Source organism: Eriocheir sinensis, chromosome 1 (genome assembly GCF_024679095.1).
Source record: "Eriocheir sinensis breed Jianghai 21 chromosome 1, ASM2467909v1, whole genome shotgun sequence".
In the NCBI taxonomy this organism is placed as follows: Eukaryota; Metazoa; Arthropoda; class Malacostraca; order Decapoda; family Varunidae; genus Eriocheir; species Eriocheir sinensis.
This window is the reverse complement of record NC_066509.1, coordinates 15,377,705-15,402,259: the sequence shown is the minus strand read 5'-3', so window position 1 is coordinate 15,402,259 and position 24,555 is coordinate 15,377,705. Positions and strand designations below refer to the sequence as shown.

General features: G+C 45.8%; 1 protein-coding gene across 5 annotated transcripts in view; it reads left to right on the top strand.

The window, feature by feature from the left end:
- Positions 1-2,339: 2,339 nt before the first annotated feature.
- Positions 2,340-24,555, top strand: part of LOC126995500 (SLIT-ROBO Rho GTPase-activating protein 1-like) — a 106,000-nt gene continuing 83,784 nt past the window's right edge. Inside the window, exon 1 of one of the 5 annotated variants that reach the window (XM_050855144.1) lies at positions 2,340-3,467. In XM_050855144.1, the coding sequence (XP_050711101.1) occupies positions 3,437-3,467 (31 nt within the window). In that variant the 5' untranslated portion in view covers positions 2,340-3,436. Of the gene's footprint in view, positions 3,468-16,962; positions 17,172-20,546; positions 21,056-24,555 lie in introns of those variants that run through there. The other 4 variants (XM_050855107.1, XM_050855100.1, XM_050855126.1 and 1 more) reach the window with 4 other exon arrangements.

The following is a 24,555-nucleotide window of genomic DNA, read 5'->3' as shown; positions in this document are numbered from 1 at the left end:
ATAATTTAACAAGCATAAATACAAGTAAGCAAAGTCACCCTCGTGCATACCATTATTCACGATACCCAATTTCACTCACCAGTACAAGTAAACAATCACATTCCTTCATACTATTACTCAAGACAGCAAATTCAGCAAGCACCAACACAAGTAAACAAAGTCACCCTCGTGCATACCATTATTCACGATACCCAATTTCACTCACCAGTACAAGTAAACAATCACATTCCTTCATACTATTACTCAAGACAACAAATTCAGCAAGCACCAACACAAGTAAACAAAGTCATCCTCGTGCATGTTAAACCAAAATTAATTATCAACACGAATAAATGCACACCCTCGCGACACTCACGACACCTTATACTTAACACGACGCCTTGTCACCACGAAGCAGACCAGAGGAACATAACTCAGCGTGACTCACCTGGAACACTCACACTCATACCTGCGGACCCAAGAGAATAGACCCTCATTAAAAACTCACACCAAGGACTCAACAAGGACGCTCGTGTGGTTCTTGTTGGTGTTTGTTGTTTTATCGCCTTGGATCGGAGGAATAACGGGGAAGGGTTGTTAGGGGGAGGAAGGGAGAAGGAGAAGGGAGATGGGCGGAAGTCCAAAGAGACCTCAAGTGAAGAGATGATAAGAGATTTCCGGGTCTCACTCTGGTTAATCCTCATCTCTCCTGTGTGTGTGTGTGTGTGTGTGTGTGTGTGTGTGTGTGTGTGTGTGTGTGTCTCAAATGTTTCATATAGCTAATAAAACACACACACACACACACACACACACACACACACACACACACACACACACACACACACACACACACACACACACACACACACACAGGTGAGTCATAGGTGTGTCCTGCACAGGTGTAGTGTACATGCACGCAGGTGTTGGAGGGGCTGACATATGTAGGTTGTGTGTGTGTGTGTGGGGGGGGGGGTTAGAGAGAGAGAGAGAGAGAGAGAGAGAGAGAGAGAGAGAGTGTGTGAGAGGAAGGGGGTATGCATTATGAAATACTTACACAACTGTTCCATGTGAGTCCACCAATACTTAATATCCAACCACCGTGTGGATCAAATCGAATAGCAAGTAGCAAGAGCCACCGACATAGTGACACACACACACACACACACACACACACAATTCCTCCTGCAGTCTTCTACTACTACTACTACTACTACTACTACTACTACAGTGCGTTCTCCCTGTCAAGATTTATGGATTGGGACACATTGACACTGGAAAGGAAATTGTGTAGTGACCAGAGAGGGATGGAATGATCGATGCTTGAAATCACTATAATTAAAAAAAAAAAAAATACGCAAATGGAGAAGAGAACAGACGAAAGTAGACGATATAATAAAGACAACTAAAGACAAGAAATGACAACATACTTTTATTGGAGGGAAGACAATAGATGGACAAAAAAGTGACAGACTGAGACAGAACTGATACACAAACACCCAATGGATGGCCGTTCACGAAATGGTGCGAGGAATCTTAAAGAGTATGTTTAATTTAACCTTTATATCGAATCTCCAACATGAGGCACAATAAAGAAACGGATGAAAACGTTTTTGAGAGGCCCATGTCCTATAGTGGAGTGATACAGGCTGACGATGCATAATGATGATGATAATAATAATAATAATAATAATAATAATAATAATAATAATAATAATAATAACTATGATCTCATTTGGGGTTTTAAAGCGAACGTTCGTGAAGGGAAACGAGAACATGGGCTGACCTATGAATCAGAGAGAGAGAGAGAGAGAGAGAGAGAGAGAGAGAGAGAGAGAGAATCGGAGGACAGCTAATGAGGAGGGAGGAAATATGAGATAAGGGAAAATTTTCTCACTAGGTCACCTCTCGTGGATGTGTGTCGTTGTGTACATGGCGTGCTTTGTTTTTAATTTTGTGTTCTTTACTTAAAGGTCTTGGTTGGGCTATGGGGGGCTGGGCTGGGAAAGATTGAGGCTGGGGGATAGAAGGGAGGGAGGGAGGCAAGCAAGGACAGAAGGCAGCGTAGAAAGGAAGAAGTAATTGAGAAGGAATAAAGGGAAGGATGATAAGGAGGGAGGGAGGCGGGCGACAGTAGCCTGGAGGAGGAAGGGCAAGAGGGAGGGAGGGAGGGAGGGCAGGAGGGTACGTATTATCGATCACGTCGCGCGTGTGTGTGTATGTGTGAGCGAATCGTGACGCCTCTCTTGGTGCCGCCTGGCAACTCTCCCTCTCTCACCTTCCCTCCGCCGCTCTCCCAGCCTCGTCCTGGCTCTCTCTCACGCACCCTACTAAACACAGTTTTATTTCTCTATCCGTCCTGTGCTCTGCGTGCTTCGTGAGTGCGTGCGGCAGCAAGAAAATAATGTGCCTTGTGGACGAACTGGCGTCGCGTGCGTACGGCGCGCACCCTCCCGGATTGGTGGGCTCGCAGTACCACGCTCATCCTGGCTTGCCGGGAGTGCCCGTCATCTCCCCTGTTTTCCCTCTGCGTGTTTCCCTGTGTGGGTGTGTAGCGCCTCGCCGCCGCGCCCCAGCCACGGCCAGGTGTGGCAGGCGTAGGGTGCAGGGTGTGGGGCGGCCGGAGTGTCAAGCGAGTGTTCGCCTTCTATATAGTGGGAAAGTGAGCACCGCTGTCGCCAGCGCAGGAGGGAGGCGGGTCTCCCAACCTGCATGAGAGGCGCCCTCGTCCTCAGCATCCTGCGGCCTTTGTGAACTGTTGATTTTAAGTGTTATCCCCGCCAGTGAGCAGTGAGATTAGGGTGCAAGCTGCCGGGAGATGCGAAGGGCGGCGGCGAGCAGCAGACGCGTCGGGGGCTGCAGATGACCACCCCGCTCGCCGTATGGTCCCGTTCGTGCCCTGCCTTCAAGAAATCGTGAACATTCCGCTTATCTGAGTCACAGTGCTGGTGTAGGGTGAGGAGGGCGTGTGGGCGGGGTGCGTGGGGGCCGCGGGCGGTGGTGGTGCCAGGGAGAGTTGCCGCCAAGGCGCTCAGGCACGCCCCTGGCATCTGGGGAAACACATTTTTTCCCCACCTTCATTTTTACTCCCTTGACTTCGGGTCTTTAAAGGGATATAATTTCGACTGTGGGCGAGGTGAGGCGTGACATGATCTGTGCCCACCTGTGTACTATATGTGGTTGATGGTGGTGGTGGTGGTGCCGGAAAACACCTGCGCGGAACAGCTGCTGAAGGAGGTCATTCCCAGCCCACACCTGTGTACGGCTGCGGAAGGCTGTACTGCCATGGCCGTGAGTGTTTGGGGGAGGGAAAGTGAGAGAGTAGCTGGGTAATGTAAACACAGGCGGCGAGCTTTGTGTGCGCGCGGCAGCTGGACGCAAGAACGCTGTTCCCAGCTGTTGTTATGTCACCGCGGGACTAAAGGTACAAGAACAGACCGGGCACTCGTGGATGGAGTGAATGGACATCACCAAGAGACAACTGACGACTGGTAATGAGTGTTGACAGTGGGTTAGCTATTACCTGTCCGGGGGAGGCTGGCAAGCAGGCAGGCAGGTTGGCTGACAGGGAGGTTCTCATTGCCAGCCTTGCGCCCTTCCTCCCCCTCAAAAACCTCAGCGCTCATGGTCACTGTTTCTCCCCTCCTCCCTTCCCTCCCTCCCACCCTCTCTCTTTCCTCCCCCACACAGTAGTGACTCACGTAATTGTTGCATCGATTAGGCAGACAGCTTCACTACACTTCCTCTACACCTTCCTCCTCTCCGTTGGTCACGTGAACGCTGCACCGCAAAGCCACACATCACCGCTGCTCTGAAGACAATCTGACGCAGGCCAATACGGAAGGTTTATTGCTTGTTTGTCGATGAGGCGACGCCACTTAACACGTGCCCGACGGAGGGAGGGAGGGAAGCATCTCTGGCTCGGCTATTTTTGACAACTATTTCAAAGGCACGACACTCCCTCGCCTGAGAACGCCAAGTTATGGGTTCGATAAAAGTAGCTGATGTAATACGTCAACTCTTGAACTTTAAATATTCTATCTTATTCCTATTTTATTATTTCTTTACATATTTTTTGATTCTGACGTTTCCTGTTAGTCTCTTTTTGATATTCGTTGGTTAATGGGTGTACTTAATGGGCATGGTCAAGTTTGTTTCCCCTGTTCGTCGTCTGGGATGGGAGGTGTGTTGCATTCTGGCTAGGTGTTGTGAGTGTTGGTTGTCTGGGAAGGGAGAGTATGTGATGTGTTCTGGCGCGGTGTTGATGTGTTGCTTCAAGGGAGAGCGTGTGAGATGTGTTGTGGAGCGGTGTTGATGTGTTGCTTCAAGGGAGAGTGCATGAGGTGTGTTGTGTGTTCTGGCGCGGTGTTGTGTGTTGGTTGGCGGCGCTCCTCGTCCTGGACTTTATTAATGCAGACAGGTGACAGGTGGTGACCTTCCGACTCCACTAGACCACCTTGGCCCTCACCTCATTCTGTTTTCCTTGGCCCTTAGCTCCGCCGCCCCCTTTCCCCTCACCCTCTCCTCCCCTCCGCTGCCCCTTCCTCTCACCCTTCCCCTTTCCTCCTCTCATCTGCCGCACTCTCCCTTCCTTTGCTCGTACCATTCATCTTTTGCTCTTCACATCTCCACATCTTGTTCCTCCTTACCTCCCCTCATCTGGCTTTCAATCTTTTCCCTCCCTGTCTTGTTTTAAATCCTCACTTTCACTTTCGACCTCCTCCCCTCCCCTCATCTTCCTCTCTTATCTCCACATATTACTCCCCCTTACCTCCCCTCATCTGCCTTTCAACCCCTTCCCTCTTTATCTTATTTAAAATCCTCACTTCCACTTTCACTTTCCTCAACCTGCCCTCCCCTTATATTTCTACATCTTATTTCCCTTTACCTCCCCTCATATGCTGCTCTCTAACCTTTTTCCTCCCTACCTTATTTTAAATCCTCGCTTCCTTTTTCCTTCTCCTTCCCTCCCCTCATCTTTTACTCCTCATTTCTCCTCATCTCATTCCCCATTTACACCCCTCATCTGCTTTCCAATCCCTTCCCTCCCTCTTCTATTTTAGCTCCTCCATTTCCTTTTCCTCCTCCTCACTTCCTCTCATCTTTTCTCCTTTTTCCTTCCCTTACCTTCTCCCATTTCATGTCCCATACCTCCACTTCACTACCCTCACCTCTCATTTTAGCCTCTCATCTCCCTCCTCTCCTCCATCCCTTCCTTACCGTCCCTTCCCTCCCTTTCATCTCTCCTTACCTTCCTTTTATCTTCCTTTTACTTGCCTCTGACCTCCCCCTCCCTTCACCTAATCACCCCCCTTTACCCTTCACCCGGCCTCACCCCTTACCGCACCCTTGAGCCTCCTCCCTTCACTCCTCTGGTCCTTCCCCGCACCCGGCCCATCTCTCCCCTCAGCTCCCTCAGTCCCCTCTTCTTTACACCTAGTGACACTGGTTCAGCTATTGATTGCATTAAATTTAGCTCCAACGTTGTGTGTACTGCAGTAGGCGAGGTGGAGGGAAGGGAAAGGGGAGGGGAGGGGGGGACAAAGAGTAGAGGGCAGGCAGGGAGTGGAAACAGGTGATATTGAGAAGGGAGCTGAACAAGGAAAGGCACCTACGTCTGTGGTCATCACCCTATACATGCTCGAGTGTAAAGGGGAGAGGGGACGAAGAGTAGGGGGCAGCCAGGGAGGAGAAGCGGTAGCGGTGTCGGGAAGGGAGTTAAAGAAGGAATGGAAGCAACGTTTTTTATCTGTACCCGGTGCAAGTTCGGGTCTAAAGAGGAGAAGGGGGGGAAGGGACAGAGGGGCAAGCAGGGGGGGGAGAAGCAGAGGTAGTATTGGGGACAGGAGTTGAAGGAACGGAGGCAACAGCTTTGATTCACACCCGATACTTGTTCGAGTGCATTGGGGAGAAGTGTGTGTGTGTGTGTGGGGGGGGGGGATAGTAGGAGGGGGCAGGCAGGGAGGGGAAGAAGAAGGTGAGAAGAGTGGGGGAAAGGGAGAGGGGAATAGTAGGAGGGGGCAGGCAGGGAGGGGAAGAAGAAGGTGAGAAGAGTGGGGGAAAAGGGAGAGGGGAATAGTAGGAGGGGGCAGGCAGGGAGGGGAAGAAGGTGAGAAGAGTGGGGGAAAAGGGAGAGGGGAATAGTAGGAGGGGGCAGGCAGGGAGGGGAAGCAGAGATGGTGTGGGGAAGGGAGTTGAACAAGATAAGGAAACTACATCTTTGATCCATACTCAATACATGTTCAACTTTTTTTTAAGATGCTGGAGGTCTTTCAAGAGTCAGCGTTCGATAAAGCTTGATAAACACGTCAGTAGCCACGCACTCTTAAGGTCGCCTAGATACTGACTCGCGTTAATTAATGAGACGTAGGAGTAGTCTCGCTGCCTTTAGGAATGGTGTCAGGGGGTTAACTTAGGCAGGGTGATTTTAAAGGGCTGCTCATCTCATTTCTTTGGGTGGCAGCATCAGTGATATTTTTTTTTTAGAAAGTTGGTGGATGAGTAACTGAGTGAAAGTGGGCAGAGTGAGTAGAGCATACTGATAGGGATGAACAAAAGTAGTGAAAGTGAGTGTGGGTGAGTCTCGGTGTTTGTTCATGAAATATCTTGCTACTAAATGCCCATAATCAACATATTCACCTGAACCAGTCGCAGGCACTTTTTAAGCATGGAAGGCAGCTCAAGGGCGAGACAAAAAAAAACGAAAAAAAACCCGCAATGCACTGCTTCCGTAAACAGAAGGCAGGAGGAGATTCACTTAATTTCCTTTGCTTTTAATAGAATTACAACTTTTTTTAATTTTTTTATCCTTCATTCTGAACGTCATCCCGGCAAGCAGACCTGAAGTGATATTGCAGGTGGTCCCTCTAGTGAGACAGTTTGGCACTATTTTACCGGGGGAGTTTCTGTCATTCTTTCTTTGTTTGTTTATTTATCTATTAAGCCTTAAAAGAATGACGTTAATGTATATATTTTTCTACACTTCTCTTCATAATTCTGCTAAGTAATATTTTAATCTATTGTAACACTATTTTTTCATGGGGAGTTTATTTATATGTTTATTTTTAAGCTTGAGGTGAATGACGTCAACGTATATATTTTCTCACTTCTCAATATTCTTTTAACTAGTAACATTTCAATCTTTTACTAACACTCCCTGGCTAAATTATATACACACGCGTAACAACAAGACACATCATTATTACTCAATCTTACTCAGTCAACACCTTCAGTCGGGCGGTGACAATGAGAGGGTGAGGATGCGTCGCACCAGCCAGGTCACGTATGAAGTATTCACATCACCGCCACTGCATGCTCCCCGCTCTCCCCTTTTAGCGAGCAGTGGAGGACGAGGAGAATACTGGCATGGTGGGGGAGAACCGGTTCGGGCCGCGGATAGAGAAAGTGAAAGAGAGAGAAAGGAGAAGGGTCGAGGAGGTGCATTGGGGAAACATGGGGTGCAAAATTGAAGATTGGATGGGGACTGAAGGGGATAGGAGAGCACAGGAGGATTAGGACGAGAGGTACGTAAGGAGAGAGAGAGAGAGAGAGAGAGAGAGAGAGAGAGAGAGAGAGAGATTGGACATTACTAACGCAAAAAACCAAGTTAGACATTAGTGAAAAAGAAGACCATTGGAAGGAGCGAAAAAGTGAAAAAATATAACTCAAAGCAATATCAAGGAGGAAAAAAAATTGAGCTTGTAAGACTATAATCATCCAGAGACTGAGGAAGGGGGGTCAGTGAAAGGGAGGTAATGGGGGCAGTGGAAGCTCAGGGAGGGAATCAGAGAGAGGGAGGGAGGGAGAGTAGAATTTGTTGATAATCTTGCAGGCTTGGGTGGGGGACGAAGGGAGAAAGGGAGGTGGTATACTGTAAAGGGAGCGAAAGGGAGGAAATAAAAGGGAATATAGAGTATGTTTATTCAATCTACTGCATTGCTTCAGGGAGAGGGAGAGTATAACAGTAGAATTTATTGACAGTCTCTTCGCATGGGGATGAAGGGAGACAGGGAGCTTGTGTACCGTGAGGGGAGTGCAAGGGAGGAAATCAAAGTAGTAGAGTATGTTGATTTAATCTCTACTGCATTGCTTCAGGGAGAGGGAGTGTGAGTAGAAATGTGTTTATAATCTTGCAGGCTTTGATTAAGGACGAAGGGAGAAAGGAAAGTGGTGTCTTGTGAAGGGAGCAAAGGGAGGAAGTTTGGGAAGTAGAGTGTGTTGATATAATCTCTACTGCATTGCTTAAGGGAGAGGGAGTGTGAATAGATGTGTTTGTAATCTTGCAGGCTTTGATCAGGGACGAAGGGAGAGAGGGATGTGGTGTCTTCTGAAGGGAGCGAAAGGGAGGAAGTTTGGGAAGTAGAGTGAGTTGATACAATCTCTACTGCATTGCGCGGGACTGGTGATGGAAAGGGAAAAGTGAAAGGAAGAAAGATGCACAGAAAGCAGATGGTATGGAAGAAGAGAAGAAAGAGAAGAGGGAATAAAGGATGAAAGAGAGCGAGAAGGATCTGAGAGAGGGGAAAGTAATGGCGAGGAATGATGATGAAAAGGAAATAGAGAGGAAGGAATAAATGAAAGAAGAGAGAAAGGAAGAAAAAGAAGGAAGTAGAAGGGGATGATAATGGTGAGGAATGATGATGGGAAGGAAGAAAAGGAAATAGAGAGAAGGGAATAAATGAAAGAAGAAGGAAAGGAAGAAAATGGAGGAAGCAGCAGGGGATGATAATGGTGAGAAATAATGATGGGAAGGAAGAAAAGGAAATAGAGAGGAAGGAGTAAATGAAAGAAGAGAGAAAGGAAGAAAATGGAGGAAGTAGCAAGGGATGATAATGGTGAGAAATGATGATGGGAAGGAAGAAAAGGAAACAGAGAGGAAGGAATAAATGAAAGAAGAGAGAAAGGAAGAAAATGGAGGAAGTAGAAGGGGATGATAATGGTGAGGAATGATGATGGGAAGGAAGAAAAGGAAATAGAGAGGAAGGAATAAATGAAAGAAGAGAGAAAGGAAGGAAGAGAAGGAAGTAGAAGGGGATGATAATGGTGAGGAATAATGATGGGAAGGAAGAAAAGGAAATAGAGAGGAAGGAATAAATGAAAGAAGAGAGAAAGGAAGGGATGATAATGGTGAGGAATAATGATAAGAAGGAAGTAGAAGGGGATGATAATGGTGAGAAATGATGATGGGAAGGAAGAAAAGGAAATAGAGAGGAAGGAATAAATGAAAGAAGAGAGAAAGGAAGGAAAAGAAGGAAGTAGAAGGGGATGATAATGGTGAGGAATAATGATGGGAAGGAAGAAAAGGAAATAGAGAGGAAGGAATAAATGAAAGAAGAGAGAAAGGAAGAAAATGGAGGAAGTAGCAGGGGATGATAATGGTGAGAAATAATGATGGGAAGGAAGAAAAGGAAATAGAGAGGAAGGAATAAATGAAAGAAGAGAGAAAGGAAGGAAAAGAAGGAAGTAGAAGGGGATGATAATGGTGAGGTATAATGATAGAACCGTGCATTGTCTCTTATACATTATTTTATTCCATTATTTATCAGCTGTTCGTTCGTATACCTAAAAAAAAAAAAGAGAGAAAAGAAAAGAACCATAACTTATAATACGCCCTTGAGAACCTGGTCAGTGAAAACACACACACACACACACACACACACACACAGGTAGGCAAGGAGCAGAGCGTATCGTCAGCAGGAGGCGGGGGGCAGGCAGGAGGCAGGCACAGGAGTCAATATCAGTTGCTTGGCGTTGGTTGGGCGGAGTGGCGGGAGGAGGGAGAGAAGGAAAGAGAGAGGGACTGCGTTTAACTCTCTCTCTCTCTCTCTCTCTCTCTCTCTCCTTATTCCTGTTTTTATTCTTCCATCGATGTCTTTTACTTAATTTCTCCCTTTTCGTTTCCTTTCTTACCTTTTTTTTTTTTCTTTCTGTTCATCTTCTTGGTCTTCCTCCTCCTCCTCCTCCTTCCTTCAGCTGTTCATTTCTCTTCCTTCCGTCCCTTTCTTCCGCCTTTCTTTCTCCCTTTTCACCCTCCCCTTCCTCTCCTCCTCACCGTGTTTCATTCTCTCTTCCCTCCTCCCTTTTTTGCTATTCCATAAACCCTCACTTTTTCTCATCCCTCACTTCCTCCTTCCACACGTTCTTTCCTCAGTATCTTCCTCTATATCTCCGTCCCTTCTTCCCTCCCTCACGTTGTTGTTTTTTTACCTCCCTTTTTTCCCCTCATTTCCCTCGCCTTCCATCTTACCTCCTCCGTCCTCCTTTCCTTCTTTTTTTCACTTTTTCTCTTCCTTAGTTTAGCTTCAAAAGACCTCCCCAAAGCAATGACTTGTAGTAGTAGTAGTAGTAGTAGTAGTAGTAGTTGTTAGTTATTGTTGCTGTTGTTGTTAATGTTGCTGTAGTAGTGGTGGTGGTAGTAGTAGTAGTAGTAGTAGTAGTAGTGGTAGTAGTAGTAGTAGTAGTAGTAGTAGTTGTTGTTCCTATTGCTGTTGTTGTAATAGTAGTAGTAGTAGTAGTAGTAGTAGTAGTAATATAGTAAAGCGTTGTAGCTCATTTCACCTTTCCCTGAGCCGCTCATTCATCTTGTTTGTTTGTCTTGACGTCAGCGCCAAACACACGTCATAGGGGCGGGGGCGGGGCGGCGGGGTCTGTGTGTCCAGGGTTAGGCTAGGTCAGGCCCGCGGGTCAGGTCATCACTCACCCGTCAGCCTGTGTTTGGGTTTCGTGTGACCTCGCCTTTGTCTCGGCCTATGTGAGGAGGGTGGAGGAAGGGGAGGGAAAGGGGGGAGAGGGGGTCAGTTTGGGTCATCACTTCTCTCCCTTTCTTCCTCCCTCTCCCTCTCTCCCACCCTCCCTCTCCCTCTCTCTAATTCTTTTTCCCCTCATCTTACTTCTCCCCCTCTACTTCCCTTAGTCTAAACATCGGGTCTCGCTGATAGGCCGAACTTGGATACTCTCTCTCTCTCTCTCTCTCTCTCTCTCTCTCTCTCTCTCTCTCTCTCGCGTTCGTTTCCTCATGAACGTTTTTGTGTGTTTAGAGGATTTATGAGGAAAAGAATGACGTCAATATGTAACCTTAAGTCATATCCGACAGAGAGAGAGAGAGAGAGAGAGAGAGAGAGAGAGAGAGAACACTGGCCTACTCCTGCTTTCTGTCTCAACCCCCTTCTGTATAGGCCTTCTCACCCCATGTCATCACGTACTCCCCATTCTCTCGCTCTCTCTCTCTCTCTCTCTCTCTCTCTCTCTCTCTGTCGGAAATGACTTAAGGTTACATATTGACGTCATTCTTTTCCTCATAAATCCTCTAAACACACAAAAACGTTTATGAGGAAACGAACGAGAGAGAGAGAGAGAGAGAGAGAGAGAGAGAGAGAGAGAGAGAGAGAGTATCCAAGTTCGGCCTATCAGCGAGACCCGATGTTTAGACTAAGGGAAGTAGAGGGGGAGAAGTAAGATGAGGGGAAAAAGAATTAGAGAGAGAGAGAGTGAGAGTGGGAAAGAGGGAGAGGGAGGAAGAAAGGGAGAAGCGATGACACCCCTTCCCCCCTTCCCCCCACCCCTTTCCCCCTTCACCCCCCCCTTCCCCTCGTCACCCCTCCTCCCCCCCACACCCACACCCACACCCACCCACACCCACGCACCTCCACCCTCACCTCACTTTCACCTGCCTCTTACGCATTCATTCTTCCTGCTTCGGTGCCAGACTCCACTTTATCTTCCTCTTCTTCTTCACTTCTTCGTCTTGTTTTTTTTTTTTTTATTTGTCTCCTCTGGCTTCTGCTTTGCCTTTTCCTTCCTTTTCTTTTTTTCTGTCTTCTGTTGTCTTCTACTTTTTCTTCCTTTTCTTTTTCTTCTTTGTCTTTTTCTTCATCTTCGTCTTTGTCCTCATCTTTTTTTCTCTTTTTTTTTCTTCCATCTTCTTCATCATCCTCATTTTCATCTTTGTCTTCTTCTTCTCCTCCTTCTTCTTGTCATTATTATTATTATTATTATTATTACTATTATTATTATTGCTGTTGTTGTTGTTGTTGTTGTTGTTGCTTGTCTTGCTCCTCCACATCGTTCATTCTTTCTTCCTCCTCCTCCTCCTCCTCCTCCATCTCCATACTTGCATATCTCTCCCTCTCCTAACCTCTTTGTCTGTCTTCTCATCAATCCCATTCACTCCCTTCTTTGTCCCTCCTCCTCATCTCTCTCTCTCTCTCTCTCTCTCTCTCTCTCTCTCTCTCTCTCTCTCTCTCTCTCTCTCTCTTGTGTGTATCATCATTATACTCATCATCATCATCATCATCATCTAGGCGTTCCCTGTTGGTCTTACTCCATGCATGCACTCTATCGGCTGACTCCTTGACCCTCATTATTGCTCGCCTAATTGGGCTAATATTGGGAAACTCGCGTGATATTATAATTAAAGAAAGCTGTGGCAAGGTTTTCACTTATTATTTTATCATGTTGAGGTGCAATTTTGGCTTATTTGGAGGTGGTGGTGAGTTTTTGTTTTGTGTTCTGGTCTCTCTCTCTCTCTCTCTCTCTCTCTCTCTCTCTCTCTCTCTCTCGGGCATCCCCCATTCTCCTTTCTTCCTCCCTTACCGTCTCAAACTTTCCTCTCTGGCAATCCCTTTCTTTCTTTTTTTCCTCCTCACCACCCTCCCTCTCTCCCTTACCTCCCTTTCCTCTTCTCTCCGCCATACACTCCCTTGGTCACCTCCTCCTCTCCTAACCACATCCACTCTCCTCCTTCTCCTCCTCCTCCTCTTGTTCCCTCTCCCCAAAATTAGCGGTTCCAAAAATAGCGTTTCTAGCGGAAGTAGGGAAGAGGTTACGAGAGAACGCTGTCGTCCATCTTCCCCTGACGCCGGAAGTGAGGGGAGGAGAAGGGGGAAGGGGAAGTAAATGGAGGGGAGAGGGGAAAAGGGTTAGGGAAAAGGAAGTAGTTGATACGGAGGTTAGGCGGTTCATAGAAAGGGCAGAGAAGGGAATGGGTCGGTGAGGGGAAGAGAAGGGGGAAGGGGAAGTGAAGGGAGGGGAAAGGGTAATAGAGGGGAGGAGTGTACGGAGCTATGGTGGGTTTATAGAGGGGAAAGGGAAGGGGATGGGTAGGTGAGGGGAGGAGAAGGGGGAAGGGGAAGTAAAGGGAGGGGAAAGGGTAATAGAGGGGAGGAGAGTACACGGGGCTATGGTGGGTTGATAAAAAGGAAAGGGAAGGGGATGAGTAAGTTCTTGTTTTGCGTGTGATAGATTTATTCATACTATTTTTTAAGGCTGTACTGTCCTTTCGTTTTATTCCTCTCCTCCTCCTCCTCCTCCTCCTCCTCTTCCCTCTCCTCCTTCTGTTCCCGTGTTAACTTCCCACACCGTCGATTACATTCTCAAAACCCATATGATTCACTCTCTTCTCCCCTCCCCTCCCCATCTCCCCTTCCATGCTTTCCCTTCCTCACCCTCCCCACTCCCCACTTCCTATGTCTCACCTCCTCCCTTTCATTTCCTTGCATCACCTCCCTCCTCCCATCCCCTTCCCTTTCCCCTCTCCTCCTCCCCCCCCTCACACACCCACGATGCCTGGCTTTCCCTTACCTTTCAGTACTATTGTGGGAAAAGGCATGACGTAGGTTTCTCTCTCTCTCTCTCTCTCTCTCTCTCTCTCTCTCTCTCTCTCTCTCTCTCTCTCTCTCCTATCAGATTTGTGGAGTGGTGGAAGAGAGCTCCTCCAGCTTATCTCTCCCACACTCCTCTCTCCACTCTCTCCGCCTCCTCCTCCTCCTCCTCCTCCTCCTCCTCTTCGCTATTTTCGACTCTCTTGTATCCCAACATGAACTCTTTTACACACACACACACACACACACACACACAGCAATTATTATTATTGTTCTTATTATTACTATTATTATTTCATCTACGACCGTTACTCTTTCAAAATCTCCATCCTTTCCCATCATGTGTGTCTATGCTATTTTATTCATCCTCCTTTCATAACATAATAAACACCGCGGTATTTATCTTTCTCATTTCCCTTCGCCTCTCTCTTTCTTCCTTTGCCTTCTTCTTCCTACTGAGTCGTTTGCATCATAGCTCTGCAAGGGATGATTCTGTTCAAGGACATTAACCTCTTATCTCATGTTCGTGTCCTCCTCCTCCTCCTCCTCCCCCTTCTCCTCCCCCAGTACTACTCAGATATCTTGGCTTCATTTGTTTTGATAACTTTGCTAGGACACTGACGGAGCTCAAGAAAAGGAAGAGTTTATTATCGAGATTATGTATGTTTGGCAGAGGAGGAGGAGGCGGAAGAGGAGGCCGCGGGGAACAGAGGAGAAGGAGGAGGAGGAGGCTTGCGCTAAGTAAACACAAAGAGCGATAGTGGTAAAATGTCCTGTTGATTCAGATGCAGCTGTAACGCCACCGCCACTACTACTACTACTACTACTACTACTACTACTATTACTACTACCACACGTTCTATTCTTTCCTAATGGCTCAGGTCGTTGGCGCCAGACTCATCAGTGGTTGTAATCGTTACGTTATTTCTTTTTGCTTGTCATGTGTTAGCAATTACTCAGGGACGACTTGGGAATGATTGCTACTACTACTACTACTACTACTACTACTACTACTACTACTACTACTACTACTATAATAATAATGACTAATAATAATAATCTTGACCTCGAGTTGAAAATATAAACAGTGTACTTCTGTAAACATTGGGAGCGTTGGTTTATGAATGAATCACCACCTCCATCAACACCACCACCACCACCACCACCACCAACAACAACAACAACAATACGCCACCTCAAATACGCAATAAGCAATTCAGTTCATGGAAAGGAAGACGAGCAAAGTCAGGATTTAATGATTCTTTTTTTTTTTCACTTCCATAAGCTATTTAATGTGTAATGGGGGTGGCTGTTGTTGTTGGTAGTGATGGTGGTGGTGGTAGTAGTAGTTGTATATAGTAGTGGTGATGACTAACATAGGAAGGTGCTGGTGAAAATAATGTTAGTTGTAATAGTAGTCGTGTTGTGTTGGTGATAGTAGGCTACGGGTATTCTTGTTGCAGTTGTTGTTATTGTTAGCTACCGTAGATGTTAATACTGCTCTTTCTACGGTTGATATAATTTTGTTTTGTTGATTATTCGAAGGGAGTTGAAAGTATAGGGGAAATATATGATGTGTGAGAGAGAGAGAGAGAGAGAGAGAGAGAGAGAGAGAGAGAGAGAGAGAGAGAGAGAGAGAGGTGGGGGGTGGGGGGAGGCTTCTGAGTGACCAAATTTTGATCTCCAGAACGTGGCTGAGAAACACACAACTTCCTCAAGAATCTGCAACGCCTTCCTTCCTTCCTTCCTTCCTTTTTCCTTTCTTCCTTCCTTCTTTCTTCCTTCCTTCTTTTCTCCTTTCTTCCTTCCTTCCTTCGTTCTTTCTTTTCTCCTTCCTTCCTTCCTTCCTTTCTTCCTTCCACTCTCTAATCCTCCCTATCACTATTCCTTTCATTCAATTTTTTTCCCTCATTCTCTTTAACCTTCATTTTTTCCTTTTCTTTCTCTTCCCCTTGTTATATCCCTTCTTCTTCCTTTTCTTTTACTTCCTTTTCACCCTTCTTTCTCTTCTTCCCCATCTTCGCCTCACTGTTTTGTACCCTTCTTCCTCTCATCCTCTTCTTCCTCTTCTTTACCTCCTTTTCTTTTTTTTCCTTTGCTTTCTCCCTTGTTTTGTATCATTTCATTCCCTCATCCTTCTCCCACTCTAATCTCTCTCTCTCTCTCTCTCTCTCTCTCTCTCTCTCTCTCTCTCTCTCTCTCTCTCTCTCTCTCTCTCTCTCTCTCTCAAGGTCAAGGTTCGCTTATCTATACCTATTCACCTTTAAGCTGCTCGTTCCTTAAGATTAAAGCAAAAATATGGCAAAGTTTGAAGTCTACCCTGATTTTTTAAACGTCTTAATACTCTTCATCTTTATCTATCTGATTTGTCCTTTTTTGGCCCGTTTTTTAAGGCGTGGTTAGTTGGTTTTGTCTACTTTTATATATCACTATTAACGACTGAGTTTGTAATATGTCTGCTTAACTCTGAATATCCAAGACTTTCAACTATCTCCGTCCCAAAAAAAGAATTAAAAAAAGCCAAACTACCCATATATCATAAATAATAATTCGACGTTTTCAATTTCTACTTTTTGATGAACACTGATGCTGAGAAAGTTTTGAATCACTGAAATATAACGGAAATATGAACAAACTAATTACTTTTTTTTTTCCTGATTCGTCTTTTCTTTCTTTCTTTATCCTTCCGTTTCCTTCCTTCTGTTTACCCTTCCTTCAATTTCCTCAACCATTTTCATTTTTCCATACTTTTCTTTATTCCTTCCTTTCTTCATAGTCTGTTTCTCTTTTAATCCTTTTTTCTTGTTCTTTCATTTTACGTATTTCCTTATTTTTCCTGTTGTTCCTATTAACCTCATTATTATTATTATTATTTTTACTCCATTTATTCCCTATTACTCACTCCAGCCCTTCCTTATGCCCCACCTTTCCTGTGTTTCCATTCTTTCTTCACGTCTTTCCTGTTCCCACTCCTTGTTTTACTTATTTTCATGTATATTATTATTATTATTATTATCATCATCACTTATCCTTCTTTAGCCTATCCTTATTTATTTGACTCTTTGATTTATCACCACCTCTCTTATCAGTGTGTGTGTGTGTGTCCACGTCATCCTCTCCCTTAAGTAATCGATTTCTCCCGTCATCCGCAATCCCACTAATGGAATATCTCGGTCGAAGCTTCAGGTCGAGTGGGAGTGAGGAGGAAGAATGAAACGTTGAGAGCCACGTGAACGAGACTCGAGCACTGCTTCAGGATAGGCGTGGGTGGGGGCGCGCGTGTGTTGCCGTGGGTAGAGGGCGTGGCAGTGCGTAGTGGCTATCGATGGGTAGATTGTGTGGAGGGGATGAGTGTGCGCGTGTGTATAGGGGTGAGTGGGTGAAGGGACTGATAAGGGTTAACTTGGTGATAGACGGCAGTGTGTGTATACATATCTAGTGAATCAGGGAGGCAGTGAGTCACCCTCCTTCAGTGGGTCATAACGGACAGTGTGCATAGGTATAAGAGACACAGGTGACCTCCTACGATGACGCCTCCCACGCACCTTCACGCGACCCACGGACACGGACAGGACAAGGCGGACAAGGCTAGCAAAGGTAAACAAACGAGAATAACTCCAAGCGGCAGTTAAAGGAAGATCGTCGTGGTATACTGTATAGCTATTTTTTTTTATATAGTAATGCTGCAGTGAGAAATGGTTTTGTTATGAATTTCTTTATCAGTTTCCTGCTTTGTTCGGATGATTTTAGAACGGATGTGTTTGTTGCTAGTAAGCGAATCGAAATACCGTATACCTCAAACAGACATTCGGAAAGATAGTTTGTTGGTTTAGGGATTTTTAATGGCTTCGTTATGCATCTCATCAGTTTTGTTGTTGTTGTGATGTTTATAGAGTGAATTGGTGGCTCGTAAGCGAATCGAAATACCCCAAAAAGACAGCCGAGATGGTGTAGTGTTTTCCGTTTTCATCGCCTTATTTTTTAAACTAGTATCGAAAGACTAAACTTGAGAGTCTGGCAAGAATGAACATAAAGTCTCTCAAAGGAACATCATAGTCTCACAACATGATAGCTTCGCAAAGGAACATGACAGTCTCGCAAAGGAACATGACAGTCTCGCAAAGGAACATGATAGTCTCGCAAAGGAACATATAAAAGTCTCGCATAGGAACCTAATATAAAAGTCTTGCAAAAGAACATCATAGTCTCACAAAAGAACATGATAGCCTCACGAAGGAACATGACAGTCTCGCAAAGGAACATGACAGTCTCGCAAAGGAACATGATCACCTCACAAAGGAACATGATAGCCTCGCAAAGGAACATGACAGTCTCGCAAAGGAACATGATAGTCTCGCAAAGGAACATATAAAAGTCTCGCATAGGAACCTAATATAAAAGTCTCGCAAAGGAACCGTAAGTCTCGATAAAGAACATAATATTCTCGCAAATGGACATGAAACAGTATCGTAAAAGAACGTAATACAGTCTCGCAGATAAAACATGTCTCGCAAGTCTATATAACACAGATACAATGCAAATGAATCTCGCTAATGACCATGATACAAATAAAGTTTAAAAGACCAACCAAGAACAGTTCCGTGGATTGTTTAGATTTACAAGTTCGTACGTATATATATTTTTTTTTTTATCCCGCCCTGGCTTAAACAGAATCGAGCATGTTCCATAATTCTACCTTTTAAACGTGTATTTAAAGATAAGCGTAACAAGGGGCCTGCTGTTTATCCATTCAAGGGTGTTTCATTATTATCGTTTATTCTTTGTTTGTTTTTGTTCCTGATACAGATCCGTTCCCTTTATTTATGTTGTTTGTGGTGATCAAAGTCATATTAGTTTGTTGTTTCTGTATCATAAATTTAGGGACAAGAGGCTTAAAGGTGAATAGGTATAGATCAGTGGGCCTTGACCTTGAGAGAGAGAGAGAGAGAGAGAGAGAGAGAGAGAGAGAGAGAGAGAGAGAGAGAGAGAGAGAGCGATGCAGTGTTGGTTTGGCGTGACTACCCTTCCTCCATGTCAGCTTACCCACACACACTCTCTCTCTCTCTCTCTGTGTGTGTATGAGAGAGAGAGAGAGAGGGCGGGACACCAGAAATATTATAGCATGGGTCCTAGGGCGTGGGCGAGCGGCGACTGGGGCTAAATTGTGGATGACAGGGGACAGGACAGGGTGGAGGGATACATACATGCATGGGGAGGGTGTGTGGGCGGGCAGGGTCGGCAGGGTGGGCCATGTCGCAAACCTAATATGCGAGGGTGCCGTAAGGGAAAGGAAGGAAAGGAGGGAGGAGGAGAAATATATGGTAAGACAAGGACATATATGCAGAAGGAAAAACAGTTGAAGGAAAAAAAAAAAAACGCATCTTATAGAAAAATAGGATTACGAAACTTACATTCTGAGTTGAAGAGGAAGATTAAAAGAAAAATGTAGATAAATGTAAAGTTGTTGAAATAGTCAGAAACAAGAAAAATGTTTAGAGAGAGAGAGAGAGAGAGAGAGAGAGAGAGAGAGAGAGAGAGAGAGAGAGAGAGAGAAGGGGTAACGAATGAAGTGAAGGACAATAAGAAGATAGAAGAAGAAGGGGGAAAGGAAAGTGGGAGAAGGAATGAAATGTAGGGCAATGTAAATAAAAGCGTAGGGGGAGACATATAAAGCCTAATAAAGGAGGAAGTAAGAGTAAGTAATGAAAAGTAAAGAAGAAAGGGAAAAATACCGAATTGAGGGAGGCGATGAAGGGAGGGAAGGAAAAAAGGAAATGAAAGTGAGGAGAAGGAAGGAAATGTAAGGATAGGAAAATAGGAGAGAGCGGGAGATAGAAGGAGGAAAGTGAATGGAAAGTAAAGAAAGAAGGAAGGAAGAAAGAAAGAACGAATCGAGGGAGGGAAGGAGGAAATGGAAGGAAAGTGGGAGAAGGAAAGAAATGTAAGTAAAGAAAAATAAGTGAGAGAGGGAGATAGAGGGAGGAAAGAAGGGTAGGTGAAGGAAGAAAAAAAGAACGAAGCAAGGGAGGCGATGGAGGGAGGGGAGGAGAAAATGAAAGGAAGGAAGGAAGGAAGGGAAGAAGATAAGACGCTGAGGATGTGGGGCTTCATGTAGGCTATTTTTGTCTCCTATAATGCCAGTGATGTTTAAACGATGAGGGCTACGAGAACATATTAATTTCTTTCCTCCTCCTCTTCCTTCCTGCCCCTCGTATTCCGTCGCGCACACAATTACTAGCCAGACCAAACCGAAGCCCAAGCCAGGGTAAGGAAATGACTGAAGAGGGGACGTGGAAGGCATGGATCAAGGGACGGGGGTAGGGGAGGAGTGGGGAAGAGGGCGCGTGCACGACTTTACCTGAGACTCACCTGCACACCTGCACCCCTAGCTTGCCCGCCCACCACCTGTGTAGGGAGGGAAGGGCGTGGGCGTCAGCAGGGATGTGTGTGTGTGTGTGTGTGTGTGTGTGTGTGTGTGTGTGTCAGGGAATATTTGTAAGCAACACGTGGCGGCTACTCGCCCTGCCCCACCCACTAGCAGACGGCAGTGGGAGAGAAGGGAGGGAAGAGAGAGGGGGAGAGGGAGTAAGGCAGAGGTATACGTGTGGAGGGAAGGGAATGGGGGAGAGGTAGGCGGAGGTCCCGTCCCGTCTGTGAGCTGTCTTATTGATTAGCCGCCCTGCCAACCCTCGCTTCGGTTTTTTTTTTATTGTTACGCAGCGTTACGAACACACTTCATGAATCACCTTGCAACGTAACTTCAGGTATAAACTAAACTCGTGGGTATGTATGTGTGCGTGTTTGTGTTGAGTGTGTTTGTGTGTACGGGGCGAGGACGTGAGGCGGCGTTCAGTGAGTGTGTGAGCGCCTGCCTGAGCCGGGAGGGAGAGGGGCGGAGGAGGAAGATGGGGAAGGGGGAGAGCAGCCCCGGTGAGAGTGTGAGGACTGCGAGTGCGAGCGAGGCGAGCGAGCAGCATGTCAGTTTCCTCTCTGCCCTTGTGTGAGGCATACGCGCTGCTCATGCGTTGACCTTTTCTTCTTGCCCTCTACTTCTCCTCTTCACTGGTCACTGTTGCCTTTCGTGAACTTATGTGGGCCATGTTCTCAGGCCGAGGCAGCTTGTGTGATGATAGTTCTGACCGTTGTGGCGAGCTCCTGAGTGCAGGTCTATCTACAATGACAAGCTAGGACAGACAGTGTGCTTCCTGCCAAGGGAGCTGCCCGGCGGGTGTCATGTGCTGGCCTGTGGTGGTGGTAAATGTGTGAGTTGTGACGTGCTGGGAGTGCTGTGCTGGAGTGGCTCTGAGCTGTGGAGGATGTGGCTGTGTGTGTCTCCGGAGCAACCAATGATTCCTGGAGTGTTGTGAAGACTTGTTTGTGTGAGGGGCTGGCGGCTGTGTGTGTGGGAGTGTTGCTGGAAGACGGAGCGACAACTGTTACGAGGACGACCATGATGCGAAGCGAAGCCACGTTCATTAGAGGTGAGTTGATGAAGAGACAGGCAGGTGAGGAGGGCGAGCGATAGGGGCGGCAGGTGTGAGTTATGACACCCCCGCATCGTGTGTGTGTGTGTGTGTCAAGGTACTGGTTCCACAATTATTCCTCACTTGCACAAAGCGTTATGGAGTTGGTGATATGGTCCACGAAGCAACAGACGAGAGAGAGAGAGAGAGAGAGAATAAAACTGAAAATTGCCTGGGAGATAAGTACACCTCCAAACACCTGGATATGTACGCAGTATTTCATGCTACGATTCGTTTAAAGACCGTGACTGGTGTAGTAACGAGGGCTTGTTCATGGCAAGCACCAAGACAACCAGGATAAGCAAGAAAAAAGTTAATACTGCAAAATATACCGTGACTGATTCTTAGCTTACATGGCATGACTACGCCGGCAACAAAAGGGTGAAGGCACTCAAAAACCTCTTCGCATGCCTTGCTGAGTGTGCGGTGTCTAACATCAAAGCAAACTTGTACTTAAGACAGAGAACTTTTGGGCGAGTGACGAGTGCAATGAGCTACAGTAGTGCAAGCCGGAAGGAGGGATCAGGGCGGACGGGCAGCAGTGAGTGATGTGGGCCTTGGGAAGTGTTATTGCACCGTCCGTACCACGACCGTCACCTCCACCGTTGCCTCACTCACTATCAGCTGCTCTCGTTAGGGGCTTAAGGGAAGACACCGACAAACAGCAACCGGATTTAGTGATTACCAGGGCAGGGAGGGGAAGGAGGTCTGCTATCGTCATGGGAATGGGAAGCAAAAGGGTACAAGGAGGTCAGGTTATAGCACGCATTAAACGTAAATATACTGAGGCACTTGAGGAGGAAGAGCGAGTTAGGTTAGGGCGAGAGGGATGGAGAGGGACGCGAGGCCCACGCCAGCCGACCGTTACGGAGAGAAGGGGCGCGGCTGCCGGCTGGGGCTGACAGGAGAGGCTTGGGGAGGCTCAGGACCTAAACACAGTAGTCATGACATGCACATTGCCTTTCAAACATCCTGGGACTTCCCATATCGTGTTTCTTGTCAAATCAAGTGAGGTAGTAATAAGGGGCAGTCACGTGAGTCTTGGTGTTACTGTGTGTGGCAGATTCAAAACCAATACCGCCGCTGGAACATGAGATTCAAACTCCTTCAGGTTGCTTTCATTTGCCCGAATCGCCGAGACTGAAACAAACGCAGTATCGAGAACAAATCGCGTTCTGCTAAGAGTCATTGGCGTTACTGTTATGAATTTTCAGAAACAACTCAAGTAACCATTATTAGAGTGGTGTGGTTACCGCATTAAGTCGTTTGGAAAATCTAAACCTAAACAAAATAACCGTAACATGAGAAGCAATCACCGACATCATCCCAAGACCTCTTTCCTTTGTCGCCGTCTAAACAAGATTGAAACCACCACCCTTTATAGTCCCGTAGAAAGGCGCGTTGGTATCTAGGGTCGTTGGGGTCAAATTTAAAACCAAAACAAAGTAACCATAACCATATTAGAAGCCACCATCAAAACTCTCTCTCTCTCTCTCTCTCTCTCTCCAAACCGCTTTTATTTTGCTGTACACCCTGCCAGACATAACCAATAATCTTCAACTGTTTTTCTCTCTTTCCTCACCAACATATTAGGATTTAAAGTGACCATATGCGAACTGCCTTAAATGACCATGATATTACAGTAAAATTGCACAAACAATGAACATATATTGATCTCGTGGTGTCTGTCCGCGGAGTCCGCTGTCTAGGCCGCCGTGGCTGGCCCTGTCATTGGTCTGCCGCAGAAGCCACCGGTATGCCTGCGAAGCTTACCGGCCTGCCTGCTTGTCTTCGGCCTTCCCAGCGTCGCAAGGTTGTTTTTCACACTCGATACCGAAGTCCTTCCTCACGTTACTCCCTGCTTCTTTCAGTTGACCAGAAGATTGAAACAGCTACTCGTGGCTTCTTTCTTTATTTATTTATTTTATTTTATTTATTTATTTATTTATTTATTTTTTTTTTTTTGTCCAGGGGTGGATTTGTTGGTCTTACAGGATATCTTAGTGGTAGTGATTTGTTTTTGTGTGTTTTTTCTTGTTTGATTTTTGTTTTGTCTTTCTTGATGGGTTGGGAAAATTTTGGTTTAACTTCTTGAACATAATTTTAAGAATATTCAGTCTCTAGTCAATGCATTTCCTTTAATACCACTATCGGAATGTGGAGGAAGTCAGTCTCTCTCTCTCTCTCTCTCTCTCTCTCTCTCTCTCTCTCTCTCTCTCTCTCTACACACACACACACACACCTGAAATTAGCGATTCAACTAATTTCCTGTTGACATTTGCCTCGCCAAATATACCTATTCCATATCAATTCACTCCATGGAGCTCATGCGCGCCGCTCCCTAGCAACGGGAAGCTTCGTCCTTACCAGCCACTTTAGCAAAAGACATTATTCCTTATTAGACGTATTTCGGCTTCGGCTCGGATGATAAAACTACAGCAGTGAATCAGACATCCCGGTACTTTTTTTTTTTTTTCCTTTAGCTGCTGTAAAAAAAAAAAATGCTGCTTGGTGGTGTTTGATTTCCCAGCATGAGGCTGCCATTAATCTGATATAAAGTATAACCAGACGAAGTATCATGGACTTAACCGTCCCTCTTTGACACTTCTCAGGCTGGTCGGTGGTAGCGCTGCCTGTAGTACGTGGAATATCGCCTGTTATATTCAGCTGACTACTACTATTAATATCTACTACTCCATATCTAACTCCTTATACTACATCTAATACTAACACTACAGCTTCCCTTGCCCCTCTATTGGGTTTGGGCCAGCTTGGCGAGCCTCACTCGTTATGTGGTATTTAGGTAGTATTTAGTTTCACAGACAATGTTGCTAAAACCGCTGCTCCTTGTCGTCGTAAGTCTATTTCGGCTGCGGTTTCGTGACTGGCTCATTCCGGCTCAAGAGGTAATTAGAGCCAATCACACTTCAATATACGCCAAAAATAGACAGTGTCGTATATATATAAAGTTTTGGTAAACACATGATGAATCTGCGATGCTAGGCAGTAAATAGGCCAGGACCGAAAAAACAAACTAGATCACGGTTAAAGTTGATTCTAAAAAGTAAATAATTACCTCGTGCAAGTGATAGGCATAAATTGTTTACACATGTATAGATGTAAATATATGTCAGAATTCCTGTCAAAACGAGTCTGTAAATAATCGAATACCAAAGGAATAATACGTAGGGGATTGACGAGGGTGACGCTATATATGGAATTGTTTATTTGATCAATCTCTACTAACGAGATTCCTCATTTTGTCATTTATACTTAAGCCAGAAAGAAACTCGTGGCAAATATCTTGAAAAAAAAAAACTTTCCTTTAATAAGCTGATGTTAAATATTTTTATATATATACCTTTAATCTGTTGAAATCTTAATTGCATAGTATATTGTGTTTTTTCCTCTTCCGCCTCCTCTTGTTCATCTTCCTCATAAGGCTTCATCTTATATTT